This window comes from Acinonyx jubatus, chromosome A3 (assembly GCF_027475565.1).
Source record: "Acinonyx jubatus isolate Ajub_Pintada_27869175 chromosome A3, VMU_Ajub_asm_v1.0, whole genome shotgun sequence".
NCBI classification, from domain to species: domain Eukaryota; kingdom Metazoa; phylum Chordata; class Mammalia; order Carnivora; family Felidae; genus Acinonyx; species Acinonyx jubatus.
The window spans coordinates 133341439-133359260 of record NC_069388.1 but is presented as its reverse complement, the minus strand read 5'-3'; the positions used below and the strand labels follow the sequence as shown (position 1 = coordinate 133359260).

At 50.5% G+C, this 17822-nt stretch overlaps 1 protein-coding gene across 1 annotated transcript; it reads right to left on the bottom strand.

Moving 5' to 3' along the window:
* Window positions 1-2534: 2534 nt before the first annotated feature.
* CMPK2 (cytidine/uridine monophosphate kinase 2) lies at window positions 2535-15595 on the bottom strand. The gene is made up of 5 exons (XM_027077807.2): window positions 14890-15595; window positions 13144-13258; window positions 11769-11970; window positions 5706-5939; window positions 2535-4251 (listed from the first exon to the last, which is right to left on the bottom strand). Exons 1-5 carry the CDS (start codon window positions 15547-15549, stop codon window positions 4134-4136), a joined length of 1329 nt encoding a protein of 442 aa, XP_026933608.2. The 5' UTR covers window positions 15550-15595; the 3' UTR covers window positions 2535-4133.
* Window positions 15596-17822: the final 2227 nt, after the last annotated feature.

Genomic DNA, 17822 nt, shown 5'->3' with positions numbered 1-17822 from the left:
ACATTTCAGTTGCCTGTGCCATCAGGGCAATCCACACCCAGTTAGAGAGAGGGCACGCTGACGACAGACCCCTTTCCCCTCATCTTCAAGGTGGCCTAAATGACATTCTAGGCTCCAGCCACCCAGATGCCATCTCGGAGAAAGGCTAGCGTGAGGCTTGGAAGATGGGGGAATCTGAGCCACTGGGCATTTTCTCTCCAAGAGTGTGCATTACCTAGAGGGCCTGTTAAAAGATCACATCAAGTTTAAATTTGATAGGAATAAACCTGTTTCCTCCACTAACCAGTTACGGTGCTCATGAGAAAGACCAAATGCAAAGGGAAAACATCTCCTAGTTGCAAATTGCGCCAACAGGCTGAATGGATTTCATGAAGCTTTTAAAGTGAGGAAAAAACAGGGCGCCTGGGTGGCTCAGTCGGCTAAGCGTCCGCCTTCAGCTCGGGTCATGATCCCATGGCCCGTGGGTTCGAGCCCCATGTCGGGCTCTGTGCTGGCAGCTCGGAGCCTGGAGCCCGCTTGGGATTCTGTGTGTCTCCCTCTCTGCCCCTCTCCTGCTTGTGCTCTGTCTCTGTCTCTCAAAAATAAATAAAGATTTAAAAAATTAAACAGTAATAAAGTGAGGAAGAAAGTAAAACCTTCTGGGGGAAAAAAGACAGCATTCATTTCTCCTCTCCCTGCTCCCACGAGAAATATATCCAAGTATATGAACACAGCTACCTTTACAGAAGCCTAAGGTTCAAACGAACTTGCTAGTGGACGTATTTGCCAACGTGAAACATAGCTTACGGTCTGGCTCCCAGGTTCAAAGAAAAACAACAGCCTGCATACGAAGAAAGCCTAAGGCCAGAAACACCTGCAATCTCCCAGCACACCTGCAATCATACTGTTGCTCTCGCGTACACAGAGTTCCCATCCTGGACCTGCCAACCTAGTGAAATGCTGTAAAATAATTTCAGCTGTATCTTTGCTTTCGGCTGAAATTGAAATCACCGGCTCTCACTGAGAGAAAAGTATTTTTGATGCTTTACACCTTCTTAGGTGGCCTGTACTCTGCTTAGGAGTCCCTTAAAAGGGTTCACCCTCGGGGCACCTGGGTGGCTCGGTCGGTTAAGCGGCCGACTCTCGATTTCGGCTCAGGTCACGATCTCATGGTTCTTGGGCTTCCGTGGGTTCGAGACAGCACGGAGGCTGCTTGGGATTCTCTCTCTCCCTCTCTCTGCTCTTCCTCACGCACACAGGGGCACATGCTCTCTCATAAATAAATAAACAAATATCTTCATAATAAAAGATCTACCCTGATGTATTTAATGGATACATATTCTACATAAACATACATTATGCAAATACATACATATGCCCCAATTACTTGAAGTGTGTCATGCGGAGATGATGTAACATTTGTATGTGCCTCACCGACTATTTCCCTGATACACATTCCAAGAAGATCCCAGGGCCTAAGCACTTTGAAGATGCTACACAGTTCGGGCCCCTGGCTGGCTCTGTCAGTAGAGCACGCAGCTCTTGAGGTCAGGGCCGTGGGTTCGAGCCCCACGTTGGGTGCAGAGATTGCTTAAGAAAAATAAAATCTTTAAAAGAAAAATATGCTACACATTGCTCCTAGAAGACAGAGAGGTCACAGAGAGAGGGCGCAGCAAAAAAAAATAAAAACAAAACACTCTGGAAAACAAAAAAGAGTTCAGAACGTGCCACTGAGAGAGGCAGTCTGTGGACGAGGAGGAATCTGAGGTACCATACGTGCCCTGGGTCTGCCTGACGGCCCTTCCCTAAGTAGATGCCCTTTATGCCCTTTACGCATTCATCCCTTGTCCACATCTGTTTTCAGGAATGAAGGCAGCCTCCGTTCAAGCCTCCTGTCGTTGCCTCTGCACCTCCACAGTGTCACCCTTGTCCCTCGGTCCCAGGAAGGCTCACTGTCACCGCCGAATACCAGACAGCGTGAAGGGTCAGCAGAGGAAGCGACACTCCATACGCCCCTCTGCTCACAGGCTCCTGGAAGACCTATATGTGCCCAGTTGGCCACTCTAGCTGCAAGGAAGCCTTGGGAATGTACTCATAATTCTTGGCAACCATGTGTCAAGTCAAAAATTCTATTACTGTGGAAGAAAGGGAGAATAAATACTTGGGACAACCAAAGGTCTATCACAAGACCAGAAGCGAAACCCAACTTGTCACGAAACCGAGCCAAGCGAATGATTCCTTGTCATCAAGTTTCTGGGTAGGAGGTGCTGTCTTGTCTCATGCTCATAAATCACACACCTATCGGTGCATGAAAGAACCCAAGTGTACAAAGAACGATTTCTTCTTCTTAATATCTGCAATGAAGAAAAGATTCTACTTTCCTGAAACAGCATTTACGAGAAAGTGAACACAACCCCCTCCCTCTGAAACCACTTTGACCAGAGATCCCTCTTGGCCCACGAGTTCACACCTCCCCACTTTGCTAACCAAAAATTCCAGGAAGCCACACTGGAGGGACGCCTCAGAAAAAACAACATATATGGGGGACACCACCATAAACTGGACAATCCCAACAACTTTATTCATTTGCGAGGTACAGAAGGCAGGCATGAAATGTTTGTTTTTCTAGACTGCCAACACAAGCTTTTCAAAATGTTCAGACTAAATAATACCAAGGACACAGATATCACATCTTACAGGAACCTAATGCTCTTTATTAGCTTTAAAAAATATTTTCAACAGAAACCCATTACATAGTTATATATGCAAATATATTATATAAAAATTACCTGGAATTCTTTTGAAAGACAGTATGATACAGTTATTAATATGAAATTTATTATAATTCAAGTCCCCACATAACCAGATAAGGCCTTGTCTAAGACTTAAATGTCTTGGCAAGAAGACATTCCCCCCAAAACAAGCTGCAAGCTTCATCTATCTTAGAACCAGAAGGGATTTTAGGTAATCACCTGGTTCAGCCAACTCCTTAATACAAATAAAGGATGATTATCACTTTTCAGATCAAGTTACATGGGCTATTGATGTTCAGCGACTCACCCAAGGCCACATAGCTATTAAATTTCCTCTTTCCTCAGCCATTTCTTTTTCCTAAGCAAACAGATCTCAAAGCTGATTTCATATGTAATCATAAGACATTCAAGTGCAAGATAATTTACTAAGAAACCCCATTCCAGGATCCACTGTGCTTATTTAGCAAGATAAATTAAATCTGTGTAATGAAAATACACAACAAGCACTGCCTTTAGCTTCTTGGCTTTGATTTTAATTAGTAAAGCATAGCCCCTCCACCGAGGAGAAACATGATGTAAATATCAACATAAATATATTGCTGCATTGGCTAAGTTTTAATGCATCTAGTTTAGTCCAAAACACTCATTATATCCAAAGCCGTGTTTTCAGAGGAAAGGAAAGGGACATAAATAAACAGAACATAATCCAAAGTGGGTTGGTATATTTGTATTGAGAGCATCTGGGTTGGCAGTCTCTATATTTGACTCTGACCACAAGGGGATCATCTCAGGGGTTGTGAGACACGAATCAGATGTCTTCTTTGTAAGTGTCGCCTACCCACAAGGTGACCCTGTGGGCGTTGTCCTCAGACAGCCAGGACACGTGGACCCTTTCTTCAGGAGCATTTAGCTCTAGGATCAGGGCTGAGCCCCCCAATGATGGAGTGAGGCCATATTGGGAAGGAGGTAACTATGTCACATCAGGGTCTCATCAGTGACCCAAGAGGAGGTATGGGAGGGGCCGGAGGGGCTTCCGCCGATTTGGAAGATCTTCCTGGTTATTTCTGTATACCTCATGCTTTCTGGATAAGACAAAACTTGGAGGGATTTGGTAGGAACGTAGCTGAAAACGCGTTCCAGGAAAACGTTTGTTACACTTGAAGAAAGCAATCACTGATCTCTGGCTGGAACGTTGACGGTCTCAACCTTGACGGGTCCTTTGGTCAGAAGGGAGTATAACGGTGTAGGTAAAATCGAAATGGTCTGGTCTTCGGCTTTCTAGCACACGCCATGGTTATGCAACAGAAATCTGGGAAAACCGTGTACCCCGCCGTGGGCCTAGATGTATCAAACAACATCAAATCTGCCAAAATGCAGAATTACATTTTGGAGTAATTACAATTAGCTAAAATTATTTTGGATTATGCCTAAAACCGTCTGGAGGACTTTCTCTCTCGAGGGACTAGCATCAACCACATGGCAGGCGGGGTTCTCCATCCGCTGATAGGACACTTCTACCCTGGGGACAGGCAGAAATGAAAAGAGTTGGCTTATTTTTTAACAAGGCACTACACACAAATGCCACTTCCCCACCAGGATGCACGCAGCAAGGGCCCCATCTGATTTATCGCGCTGTTGCCCTCAGCCGCTAGCTTTGTCCGCAGGAGACGTGTGACACGTTTTGGTTAATAAATAACAAATTCAGAGTAATGTTTAGTAGCTAGCCTTTACGGCTACCTGTTTTCTATACTGGCATCAGCGTTCTACATGCTTCTTCTGTTTTCATACTCAGGGTGACCTGAGGAAGGGAACCGTGTCACCCCCATTTCTGCAGAGAAAGTAGCAGATTCCAAGAGGTGAACTAATTGGGCACACAGGAAATCGCTCCCCAGTCTGTGCCCCGAAGGATTTCAGACAAGCCAGAGGCCCTCGGCACGGACACTGTCTTCACAGACGAGTCTCTGAAAGATTCACCAGGTTGTTCCAGAACTCCTTCGGGTGTTAGCTAGCCTTGACGTGTAGGAATGACAGAGGCCGGTGGCGTTAGGGAAGCGTGACAGCACGTGGTTGTAACACGTTCTGTTTACTACTCAGTAGCTCAGTGAACTCATCAAACTGCTTTCCCCTCCGCCTCGGTTTTCTCACCTGTAAAACGAGGGCTGAAATAATGCCTTCCTGGTGATGTGTCACGAGGCCTAATTGAATTAATACGAGTAAACTGCTTGACACGGTGTCTTTGCACACAGTAGAGTTGTTATTTAACTATTTATAACAGGGCTGTGTTATGACAGCGGTGCTATGATTGTTTATTTATATAAACTACCCCGCTTTGGCTTTTCAAACCAGTCCTACAGAACGGATTCAACCTCGGCTCTAAAACAGTGAGGCTCTGGTCCAGGGTCTCCAGCTACCGTCCCACAGCTTTCTCATGAAAACAAAAGCACTGCCTTTAAAATCAAAAAAGATCTTGATTTTAATCCCAAGTTTCCTACACAGTAGCTATGCAAATCCAGACAAGTCACTTCATCCTTGCAGCCTCAGTTTTGTAAACCGTAAAAGACGGGTGACGTCGCCCTCGTGCGCATCAGAGAGCATCTGGACCCAGATGCCTGACACACGGGAAGCACCTTCTAAGGAAAAGTCACAGTGAGGTCATCGGACAGCACTCTGTGCCCATTCTATTAGGACTGGGGAACCAGGACCCAGACATGTGTATTGTCTTCCCCGGGTTCACACTGTTCCTGGCACAGCCAGGACTGGAAGGAAGCCCCGATGCCCTGTGGCCGTGCGTCACCAATGCTGTGGCCGTGTGGGAACTGCACCGTCAGAAGGAGCTGAACTACTCTGGGGGATACTGCCTCTCGGGTCTGAACAACGAGAAAAACGTCATTTCCTCCACATTCCTAAAGTCGGCACCCATCCTGGCTCTCCGCCACGGCCAGGAACCCCTGCCGTTCACATCGGGACACCTACTTTTGACGAAACATGCTGTCGGCCTCCAGTTCAGCTTCCTCTCTGGTCCGCTCCACGCCCCGGCCCTCAATTCTCTGCATCCTCTTCTTGGGGCTCACTGTGAGCAGCAGGACCAGGTCGGGTCTGAGCAGGTCCCTGGGCCACTGGTATATAGGGTGATGGGCCGGGGGCAGGTACTGGAGCCCCCCGGTCACCTCGGTGGCGATGGCATAGGTGGCCGTGCTGTGCCAGTACCTGGGAAGGAGAGGACAAGTGAGATCTCCATCTGCAGAGGCCAAGGTCAAGTTGCACCTGAAAATCTGCTGCGCGAGAGGCTGAAGCCAGCACGGCTCTGCTCAAGTTTTCCCTGCATTGCAATTTGTTCAATAAATAAAACTCAATCTGGGGGCGCCTGGGCGGCTCAGTCGGTTGAGCGTCCAACTTCGGCTCAGGTCATGATCTCGCGGTCCGTGAGTTTGAGCCCCGCGTCGGGCTCCGTGCTGACAGCTTGGAGCCTGGAGCCCGCTTCAGATTCTGTGTCTCCTTCTCTCTCTGCCCCTCCCGGACTTGTGCTCTGTCTCTCTCTATCAAAAATAAATGAATGTTAAAAAAAAAAAAAAAAAAAAGAACATCTATTCCAAAACGCCCAATGGCTTTCCACTGCCTGCCGGAAACGTCCAGCCTCATGAAGACACAGTTACAGTGTGTGTCCAGGCACACGGCTCCACGTGGGCCTGTCTTCACACTTTCTTCCAGCGGGAGTGAGGCTGTCAGTCAGCAAAACTCCTACTCCGCCTGCACAGTCCCACTCGGACAGAGCCCCATGGAGAGCTCACTGTTTTCTCCTCTGGGCTCCCAATGCCCCTCACGCCTGACTCTACGGAAGAACTTCTCACGGTAAAGAAAAGCAAGTTGTTTATAGGCATGACCTCTTCGGGCTCCTCCGTTAGAAAATTTCTTGTTTAGTCACTCCCGCCTTCCAAAACCTGAAACCAGCGTGTGGCACACAGTAGGTACACAATAAATGTTCTCTGGGTGTGCATATGACTAAATTGGAATCATTTCATTAATTGGCATAGCTTATTATAATCTTGACCTGCTCATGTCATATTCCAATTTTAAGAGGCTACAAAACTCCAAGTTCAATATCAAAGGACTCTCATCACAGATATTTATGAAACAGTTACACACATTCCAGGGTGGAGAAGGACCCATGGCCCCATCCTTGTGTGTATTTTCAACTTACTAAATTCAATGTTTTAAAATCCTAAATTCTTAACCATTGGAGACTTGAACTACTGTTCCCAGTGAAAAGGATGGACTGGCATCTACCAAACGAATTCACAGTGTTATCTGAGCTGTGTGTTAATCTACCTTCTGCCACCTACTTGCTCTTCGGACACAGGTAACTCATTTAAGCCAACGTAGTCTCAATTTCCTCATCGGAAAAATGAAAAGCATGCAAAACCCCGTTTCTCTTTCACAGTTGCCACAAACATAGACCATATCTGTGCATCACACTGTCATTATAAGAAAACACCAAAATAAATAAATAAATTAATTAAATTAAATTAAAAAGAAAACACCAAATGTTGGGCGCCTGAGTGGCTCAGTCGGTTAAGCGTCCGACTTTGGCTCAGGTCATATCTCGAGGTCCATGAGTTCGAGCCCTTTGTCGGGCTCTGTGCTGACAGCTCAGAGCCTGGAGCCTGTTTCAGATTCTGTGTCTCCCTCTCTCCCTCTGCCCCTCCCCTGCTCGCACTCTGTCTCTGTCTCTCAAAAATGAATAAACGTTAAAAAAGATTTTTTTAAAAAGAAAATCCCTAATGTTTAGCGGACACTGCTTATAACTAAAGCTGCATTTTCAAATGATGGTGATACAGACGGTACTGAAAAGGAGACACAAATAAAAATTAACTTGGGAGGTGAGCAATTCTCACACCATGCATCCTTCGAAGCCCTCATCCACCTCCAGAAGTGGCCACCGTTATCGGCCAGCTCCTTGAGTCCTGCCCGGAAGCATTTCTCTGTGCCGCGTCCCTGAGTCACCATTTCCAAGCGTGCGCTTTCACCTTCTCTCTCAGATGCATCTCGTCTCCCAAGCCGAATAAATCCATGAAGGGTCCAGGTTTTCTGTTTCTTGGCAGCCAGACTACAAGTTATTCTGCTTTTTTGCACATGTTCCGTGTTCACTGAATTAAATACTCAGCTATGAATACAGAGGCTGATATCATCTTAATTTTAAAAGCCTTCCTTTTGTAGAAAAACCATCAGCAAGAATAGACTTTTGAAGGTAATGAGGGTGATTAAGTTGCCAACCTTAACCACAGTCACCATCAAAAACTACTCTGTCTCCCTCGTTTTTTTCAGCTGGATGAGGGTATAGTCTAAAATGGATTTCATTAAAATCTTTACACATGAACAAAGCCCACCCAGACAACAAATAACTGCTCTTTTCTTCCCGTTTGACAAGGTGATACAGTATCTCTTTAAAGAGCAAAATTGTCGACGATTCGCAGACACAAAGAAGGAAAATCAAGGTAAAAATGGAAGCCCGGTTTTCTATAGCTAGAGCTCTCTCCCTGACAACGCCGTGACTCATTTCAAATAATCACACCCTCTGGCCATCAATTTCAGACTCTCCGCTACTTAGTATTTTCCATTCTGCCTTCAGGGAAACCACATGGCTTCAAATCAGATGCAATTTGTCCGCACGTTATACACAGCTTCTATAATAACGCTTTGTATCTTCATAGCGATTTGCTATTTTGAAGCACTTCCCCCTGTCAACTCAATGGCTATTCATCACCAGTCCTAATGGTAGGTGGGGAAGCGAGGAGGGCTCCCTCCCTTTAACGGATTAGGAAGCTGGGAGCGGAGGGGACCAGCATCCACCTACACACAGAAGCCAGCGCAGCTTCAGGACCTGGGACATCGGAGGAAACAACGCGCCTCATCGAGTCGCACCATATGAGGAAAAGTTCAGGCTTTCTCATTGAAAAAGGACACTGCATGCAAACAAAAAAAATCTCAAATATGGCAGATTCACTTATTAATAACGGGGCAAAAACATCCCCCAAAGAAGTCCCACAAAGGAATCCAGTTTCTCACCCTTCTTGCCAACCCTCAACCTCTTGAAATAACCACCTTGCCATCCCTGAAGTTAAAACTACCTCCCGGCACGGTCGCTCCGACGAGAGTACCCGGCTTCTAACTCATTTTCACTGTTTTCCTCTCGCCCGGCAACCCACCACCTCAGGCCTTATTTCCTGCACACGCTCAGAACCGCCTTTCCGTGGGGGTGTTGCAGAGCTACAGAAAAGCCTGTACAGCAAAGTGCAGGGGAAGGTATTTCAAGAAAGGGGTAGAAGTTTCCAGATGTGGCAAACCAGCTTGAACAAGGGGAAAGCCTAGCATAAAAGGCTGGCGATGCTAAGTGCTGACCAGGATGCGAGTCAAAGGGAATTCTCAAACACTGCTGGTGGGGGGTGGGGGTGGCTGTGAGTTGTTTCAACCACTTCAAAAAACTTTCTGGAATATTTGCTGAAGTGGTACACATGTGAACCCCCACGCCCCTGCAGCTCTGCTCCTGGGCATCTCTGCACCAGAACCACAGATATACAGGCACCAGAGTTACGTAAAAAATGTCCACAGCAAGGGGCATCTGGGTGGCTCTGTCGGTTAGGCGGTCGGCTCTTGATCTCGGCTCAGGCCACGATCTCGTAGTTCGTGGGTTCGAGCCCTGTGTTGAGCTCTGCACTGACAGTGTGCAGAGCCTGCTTGGGATCCCCGCTCCCCCTCTGGCTCTCTCTGCCCCTCCCCCATGCACACACACTCTCTCCCTCTCTCAAAAAAAAAAAAAAAACAGTAATAAAACAAAAACGTTAAAACGTGTTCATAGCAGCAAGGGGAGTATCATACGCGGCATGAAGGCCGTCAGATGCAAAGAGCAGTAATGCACACCTGCGTGGACAAGCAGTTCAAAAACAGAAGGAACAAGTCCACGGTGATGGAGGTCAGGGCAGCAGTTATCACGGGGGGGGGGGGGGGGGGGCGGGGGGGGGAGAACGGACGGTGACCGGGTGGGAGAAGGAGGTGGCTTTATGGGGGATGGTGAGGTCCTAAGTCCGGACACGGGTGCGGGCTATACTTGGGTGTGTTCCCTACTTGAAATTCCTTGAGATTTACAGTTATGATTCCTGCTTTCTCCTGAACTCTTGTCATACTTTCAATGCCGTTCTTATCTTTCCAAAAATAAGCAAAATTGCAGAAAGGGCAACAAACATTCACGTGATGCGAAGCAATAACGTAAACGCAGCTCATGACCTTTTGGACTTTTTATCGACCGTGCGTCTTTTTCCCTAGCCCTCTCCTGAATTTGCTCAATAACCTTCCATCCCTCCGTACTCTACAGTTTGTCTTAATTTGCATGTGTTCTACTGAACGCCCGTCTGCAACTCAATTTTTTCAGATTACGGTTTTGTAATTTCTGCACAGGCATGCACTGCACTGGTCTACGTGGCCGATGGGGCCCCATTTTACAAATACACTGGCATTTATGCACCCTTTCTTCTACTGATGGGCTTTGGTTTTTCACATTTTTCAGCATCTGAACACCGCTCAAGGCATCTCGGTTTCTTCAGGCGGTGAAGCGGTCTCGTCTCCACAAAGTGCTCTCCTAGCCCACCAGCACCCCGGAGGGCGTCAATCCGTGCACGTGATCGCCAGCTCTGAGCTCTGGGCATTAGGGCATTTTAACTGGTTCTCAGCAACCTGATGAGAGCAAGCTGCGATCTCATCGCGACTGTAATTTCCGTACCACCGAGTCCCGGTGATTTAAAGCCTAGGATAACTTGCTTTCATCCATTCGTGTGGTATGTTGAGCTATTTCTTACGTATGGAATTGGAAACACACAAATCAGTTTACACCACTTCATTATCTGAAACCTTCCAATGGCTCCCCTCGGCGCTCAGAATAAAACCCACACTCTCTCGGCCTACGGGCCCTTCTCCTCTATCCTCTGCCTCTCTCTCTCTCTGCTCATTCACCCAGAAAGCAGCCCCTGGTCCACTATGTGCTCATTACACTGGCCTGTTTCTAGTCCTGGATTATGTCAACTTCTTTCTGTCTGTAGGCTTTGCTCTTACTGACCCTGCTGTCCATAACGCTGTTACTCCACAGTTTTCATTTCCACCTCTTCAGGGGCGTTCAGAGCTCAGATCAATGTTACCCCCTTATACAGGCCTTCCTCAGCCATACCCACTTCGCTTTACCCTCTTAGGAGTATTTATCACTCTCTGATAGTATCACAGTTCTTTATGCACTTGCCCATCAACTTCTCCTGCAACAGTATGTCTGCTCCACGCAAGCAGGGCATTGCCTAGCTCACGGACCGCCAAATCCCCTAAATTGAGAGCCACCTTTGGCACATAGGAGATGCCCAATCAGTGTTTTACAAATAAGCCGGTGAACAAATGAACCACTGAAAGCATCAACTTCTAAAAGCACAGCCTTTGGCCAATATCCTCATACACCATTTCTAGCTTAGTCACTTAGCAGGTCACTTAACCTTTTTTTTTTTTTTTTTAATGTTTATTTTTGAGAGAAAAAGAGAGAGAGAGAGAGAGAGAGACAGAGCATGAGCGGGGGAGGGGCAGAGAGGCGGGAGACACAGAATCCGAAGCAGGCTCCAGGCTCTGAGCTGTCAGTACAGAGCCCGACGCGGGGCTCGAGCTCACAAGCCGTGAGATCACAGCCTGAGCCGAAGTTGGACGCTCAACCCCTGAGCTCCCTAGGCGCCCCGACCTTTCGAAAACCTATGTTTCTCATCAGTAAATTGGGGATAACATGTAGTATCCACTAACCACGCATAATTGTTCCAGATATCGAACAATGGTATGCATGCTCTTAGCGAAATGCCAGCCTGCGATATAGGTGATTAATAAAGTATAGGCATTCTTCCTATTCTTATCATCACGTGGTTTGACTTAACATACACAGTTGAATACAAGCATGTGTAGGTACACACACACACTTACATGTTGGGGAACAAAATGCCAAACTCATAGGACCTTCATACCTACCTGTCTATAATCACAGGAGATTTTGTAGATTCTTTGGCTATTTCAGAAGCCACAATATAATTGCCCAAAGAATAAAAAGCTCTCCTAATGATAGTTGGCTCATCATCAAAGATTTTCCTCCACTGGCTGATGCAAGCAGGTGGCGACTTTAAGAGGACAGCCCCGAGTGTGTCTGAAACTGACTGGGTCACAGTGGTTTTACCTGCGGGCCAGATACAAACACAGGGCTTCGTTACCATGGCCGCGGTATCACTCCCAAACTGCTCAGATGAACTCAGACAGAGCAAAGACACTCCTTCCACCCGTAAACCAGCGTAGCTCATTACCTACTAAGATTATTTAAAAAAACAAAAAAAGATGCAGAACTTCAGGAAGCTGGGTTTGCTCAGTGTGGTATCAGAACACTTGAAAGATATCACAAAGTAATGATAAACTCTGGCAGAGACCTCCGGGCCCTGGGAGAACCTCCACCTTGCTCCCTCACACTCTCTGCGCCCGGGGAGCCCCGCCTCACGCTGGACCACGTGACTTCAGCCCAGGCTCCACCTTGTCCTTGGCTGTTCTCCGGCCGCCCTTACAGCCTTACTTCTCCTACTTTTGTGTTTTGCGCCAAGTGTGGGTATGTCCGTGGTACTCTGAGATCTCTGCCAGCTCCAACGCTTCTGCCCCCCACTTCCTAGTACTTCCAAAGGGTCCTCGGAATGGCCTGTGCTTCCCAAATGCCCCAGGCTGGCTCAAGTCCCTTCTCTTCGGCCCATGCTGTTTCTTCCACCCGGAGGACCGCTTCTGTCTTCCTCACCTGACCTGCTCTGATCTTCACTGAAAACAGCCCTCCGGGGGGCGCCTGGGTGGCGCAGTCGGTGAAGCGTCCGACTTCAGCCAGGTCGCGATCTCGCGGTCTGGGAGTTCGAGCCCCGCGTCAGGCTCTGGGCAGATGGCTCGGAGCCTGGAGCCTGTTTCCGATTCTGTGTCTCCCTCTCTCTCTGCCCCTCCCCCGTTCATGCTCTGTCTCTCTCTGTCCCAAAAATAAACAAACGTTGAAAAAAAAAATTAAAAAAAAAAAAAAGGAAAAGAAAACAGCCCTCCGGGAGCCACCCCAACCACGCTCCGTCCCCCACGCGGAGGCTGCCTTAAGTGCCTTCTCGTGGTCGCCACAGCACCTGAGGCTCAGCCCCTCCACCCCTCCCCTGGCCTCCCACTCAAGGCCTTATTCACCTTTGCATCGCACGCCTGCCCGGCTTTGTGCATGGCACACAGTAGACACTGCCATGAAGCTTACGAGCTGAACTCTGTGTAAAGTTGTACTTGTGAAGCCCTGTCTATTCCCACGAGAGATCAATGTCTCTCCTTGCCTGTAACCGAAAGGTAATATTACCTGTGGCATCCAGTCCTTCAACAGCAATGACCGGGAACTTCCCTTTGTGGACTTGTTCCGGCAACTGGTCAACCAGGTCGAGCACTGCTTGGGCCTCAGGAATGAAGGGTATACACTGTAAAACAACGCGTGTGCAGCCATAGTGAGGCAACGGGGCTTTTGCAATATCTGATTGCTGAGAACAAGATTGCCCAATGCTAATAAGACATAAGTTGTGTTTCACACCACACCAAAATCATGCTGTTTTGAACCTGAGAGGGGCTGGGGCGCCTGGGTGGCTCGGTCAGTTAAGTGTCTGACTTCGGCTCAGGTCACGATCTCGCGGTCCGTGAGTTCGAGCCCCGCGTCGGGCTCTGTGCTGACAGCTCAGAGCCTGGAGCCTGCTTTGGATTCTGTGCCTCCCTCTCTCTGCCCTGCCCCGGATCGTGCTCTGTCTCTCTCTGTCTCTGTCAAATATAAACATGTAAAAAGAAAAGCAATTTTGAACCTGAGAGGGGCTGAGTCCCTCCATTTTAAACTGAATAGCTCTGGCTCAAAAAGGCGACAGCGGCTGAGATCCCTCAGCCTTATGGGCCAGCTACCCCAGAGGAAGGAGAGGGAAGGCCACAACTGGGGGGGGGGGGGGGGGCACAGGCCCCGCTTGGCGCAGTATGTGGGATGTGGGAAACCAGCTAGGACTGTAGCTCCCGGAAGCAGTCAGCCGGTCCCTTCCTGCCCCCGCTACGAGGGGAGAAGACAGCCTTGCACTGCGGTCACCAGGGAGCAGCACAGGAGGTGCTGCGCATTCAAAGTTCTCGCCTCTGCTCTCCCGCTCTGTAGCGAGGCCCACACGTTTGTTTATGTGCACGCTTAATCTTCTACGTGCTTCTCCAGGATTAACATGGCCAGCCTTCACAGTAACCCTGCGAGGGTGGCAGCATTATTATTCCCAACTACAGACTAAGGAAACTGAGGCAAGGAGGGTTTAAGAAACTGAAAGTGACACAGGTAACAAATGCCGGAGTTTGGATTTAAGCCCAGGAGACTGGTCCTGCCCTCTTCACCGCTCCTTAATACCATCCCAAAAGCTTGCAGAAGGCACTGAATAAACTCCATTGCGCAGCCTCAGCAAGTCGAGTCTGGACACCCCAGGCCCTGCCCAGGCTGCCCCGGGGAAAAGATTCTCGGGGCTCCTTCCCGGAGCACCTGCTGTGCCCCAGATGTTTCCTTGTCCTAAACACCTCAAGGGGAGTGTTTCACAGACGAGACAGGAAAAACAGGGGGCTTGTGCCGCTCGCACGGGCAGCCGGTCAGCAGGCGGCCACAGATTCAGTACGCGTTTCTCAAACCCCAAACCCTGGCCCTTTTCTCCCCAAAACTCATGCCCCGGCCTCCCAACAGTGTGACGGCTTCCCAGATGGCATGACCCTCCCGGCACCCAGCGGCCTCCTTCCTCCTCCCGCAGAGCCTTCAGGCTCCCGCGCATTCAGGGCAGGAACTCGGGCGCGGCCTCGGGACATCCATCACTTGCCGCCTCGGAGGGAAAGTTCCAGGCGGCTGAGGATCCAGAAAAAAGCCGCAGCGTCTAAACCAGAGGCGGGCACTCAGGTTCACGGCCCGATCTGCCCAGGGACGTCAATCAGTTCCCCGCGGCAACAGCGCCCGGGCTGGATAGACCGGCCCCACCCCCCACCCGAGAACCCACTCCTCCTTGTCTGGGGGAGGGGGGGGTCCACCCCGAGTGCGAGGAAGGGGCAGACCTCTTACCGCCTCCAGAACGGCGCGGGCGGCCTCCCGGTGCGGGAAGACCCCGGAGCTGGGCAGGTCAGGCACCACCGGGTGCAGGGCGGGCTCCGGGGCGGCCAGGACGCGCTCGCGGGGGCCCACCTGCCGCCACTCCGCCCCGTCCCGCAGCTCCCACAGGCTCTGCCACACCTGCTGGCGCGCGTCGCCCACGAACTCGCCCAGGCGCGGGCCCCCCGGGGCGTCTCCGAGCAGCGAGAAGAGCGCGCGCCGGGTGTCGGGGCTGTCGCCGGGGTCGCGGAGCAGGAAGCCGCGCTGCACGCCGCCCGCCCCGCCGCCGGGGCCGTAGCACAGCAGCCGGCGCAGCTGGCACCGCCGTAGGGGGTCGCGGCGCAGCTGGTGCAGCAGGCGCTGGTGCAGCCGGGCCGCCCGCACCCGGGCCGCGCAGCCGCCGCCCGGCGCCTCGGGCACGCACAGCGAGTAGCTGCGGCCGGGCGGGCCCAGGAGCGCGGCCACGCGGGGGTCGAGGCGCGCGCCCGGGGCGTCCCCGCCGACGGCGAAGTGGGCCAGGCCGCAGCCCGGCAGCTCCAGCGCGAAGCGGCGCGGCGGCGCCATGGCCAGAGCGCGGGCCCCGCGGAGACGCGCGAGCGGTAGCGGAGCGCGCGGGCCGAGGGCGGAGGCCATGGCCCGTCCGGTCCCGCCCCCGCCGCGCCCGGGGCGCCCCCGCCACCGGGGAATCGAAAGCGAAGTGACCGGCGGGCGGGGCGCGGGGGAGGGGGTGGGGGAGGGGTGGGGCGGCCGCGGCCTCGGCCTCCTCCGCCCTCTCGCGGTCGCGCCCGGAACGGCGGCGGCGGGGAGGGGACGGCCGCGGGTGGCGCGCACGGTCCCCACCCCCCGCTTCCACCCCGAGGGTACCCGGGGCCCGGCGCTGGGGGCGGGGCGGGGGCCCCAGGCCCTGCACCGCTGATGCCTCCGCTGTTGTTTACGTCCCGGGTGGGGTGTGTGTGCGCGCGTGGGTGTGCGCGCGCGCGCGCGTTAGAGAGGGAGAGAGAGAGATCCGGACTCTTCGCTGCTCCCCACCCTCACTGGCCCTTCAGTGCAGAGTCCTTACCCACAGGCCGCTGGCTCAACCTCCCCGCTGACCGGCTCTTTGGCCCTCACTCCCACCCAAGTCCTAGCAGCTGCTCCGACTGCCCAAACGAGGAGCACTCTTCCCTCTTCTGGGACTTACCCCTCTCCTTTTGCTGACCTTCAAACCCGGGTGTCTCCCGATGTGCGCGTGGGCCAAACCAAAGGCCCGCATTCGGGTCCCAGTCGGTGGTGGTAGCAGCTGTATCGGCCAGAAGTCCGCCGTCGACGGTATCGCTGTCCTTGTGCGGCAGCTTTTACACGCCTGTTTGGACGTATCGTTGTGTGCTCACTGCTTAGCTGAGGATATCTTGGACGATGATGGTCAGGCCGACTGAAAACCAAAATCCTATGGGGAAGAGTCAAAAATTCACAACTGAGCTAAAGGTGGAAAACGTTAGCCGAACGGAGAGCAAATAAACTTTACGATTTAAGCAATTTGGATTCAGCGCAGGTGCATGTGTAATCCCGAAAGGAATACAACTTGTTGACAAGCAGGAAGTTTTAGACCTGAGGTTGAACTATGGGTTAATAGACCAGGGGCAGTTCAGCTCTTGGAGAACAGGATCATTCTTACTCTCTGTGAGCAATCTGACTTTGGGGCACTTAGCGGGCAGAGGTGTTTTCACGTGTATAATCAGCACATGGGAGACAGAAGAAGAAAACACCCATATTGCGTCCTCCCATGAGCCTCTCTTGACCCTTTTTGCGCGCCCCTTCCCCACTGCCTCTGTTCTTTCTTTGTTTTCCTCTCTGTTTCACCTACCTCCCCCCACCAAGAAGACAGTGAAATTAAAGACCTTGCACCCCCCACCCCGTGCTCAGTCAACCTTCATATCTGTTGACAATTGAAGATAGAATAGTTTCACTCATAAAGGGAAAAAAAAAAATCTGTCAGATTTTTGAGCTCCGGTTTCAAATTCCTGTACAGAGAATCTGATGGTCCCAACTTAAGTGGATGTTTTGATGGAACAAACTACCCTTGTGGGTGGAGAGCAGAGAAGCTGGGAGCTGGAAAGATCCTTCAGTGAAGTCTTTCGGTGAATGGATAACTCAGATTCATTCATTTAAAAAAAGTCGTATTTTTCGGGGTGCCTGGGTGGCTCAGTTGGTTAAGCCTCCAACTTCGGCTCAGGTCCCCATCTCATGGTTCGTGGGTTTGAGCCCCGCCTCCGGCTCTGTGCTGACAGCCCAGAGCCTGGAACCTGCCTCAGAGTCTGTGTCTCCCTCTCTCTGCCCCTCCCCCATTCATGCTCTGTCTCTCTCTGTCTCTCTGTCTCTCTCTCTCTCTCTCTCTGTGTCAAAAATAAATAAACATTTAGAAAAAAAAATTTTTAAGTCATAGTCTTCAACACTTGGAGTATTAAATGGGAAAACTAAAGCTATCCTGGCCCCTCTGTTCATGGGAGGCGCGGGGAGCAGAAAGGAAGAATTAATAAATATAAATGCAGTAATTAATAAATAATAAATGAAAACACTAATATTTATTTTGGAAAGGAGATTGGTTTTGGAAAACCTGCTGAAGTAGATATACTTCTAGGTAGACTATTCAAATGGAGAAAAAGAAAGAAAATGCAATCCGCACGATAGGTATCCAAGAAAGGAAAAAGCCACAGATTGTGAAGGCCTCCAAAAACAGAGAATATTACATACAATTCTACATCAATACGTCTGAATGTCACAAAATAAACGGTGAAGTTGGAAACTAAGAATTGACAAAATAGATCCGGGAAGGAGTGATGGTTCTATAATCTAAACCCTGGGAAAGAAGGTAATGAAGGACCCCAAAGTAGACACATTTAGTAAGTAACTGCTTTATTAAGGAACAG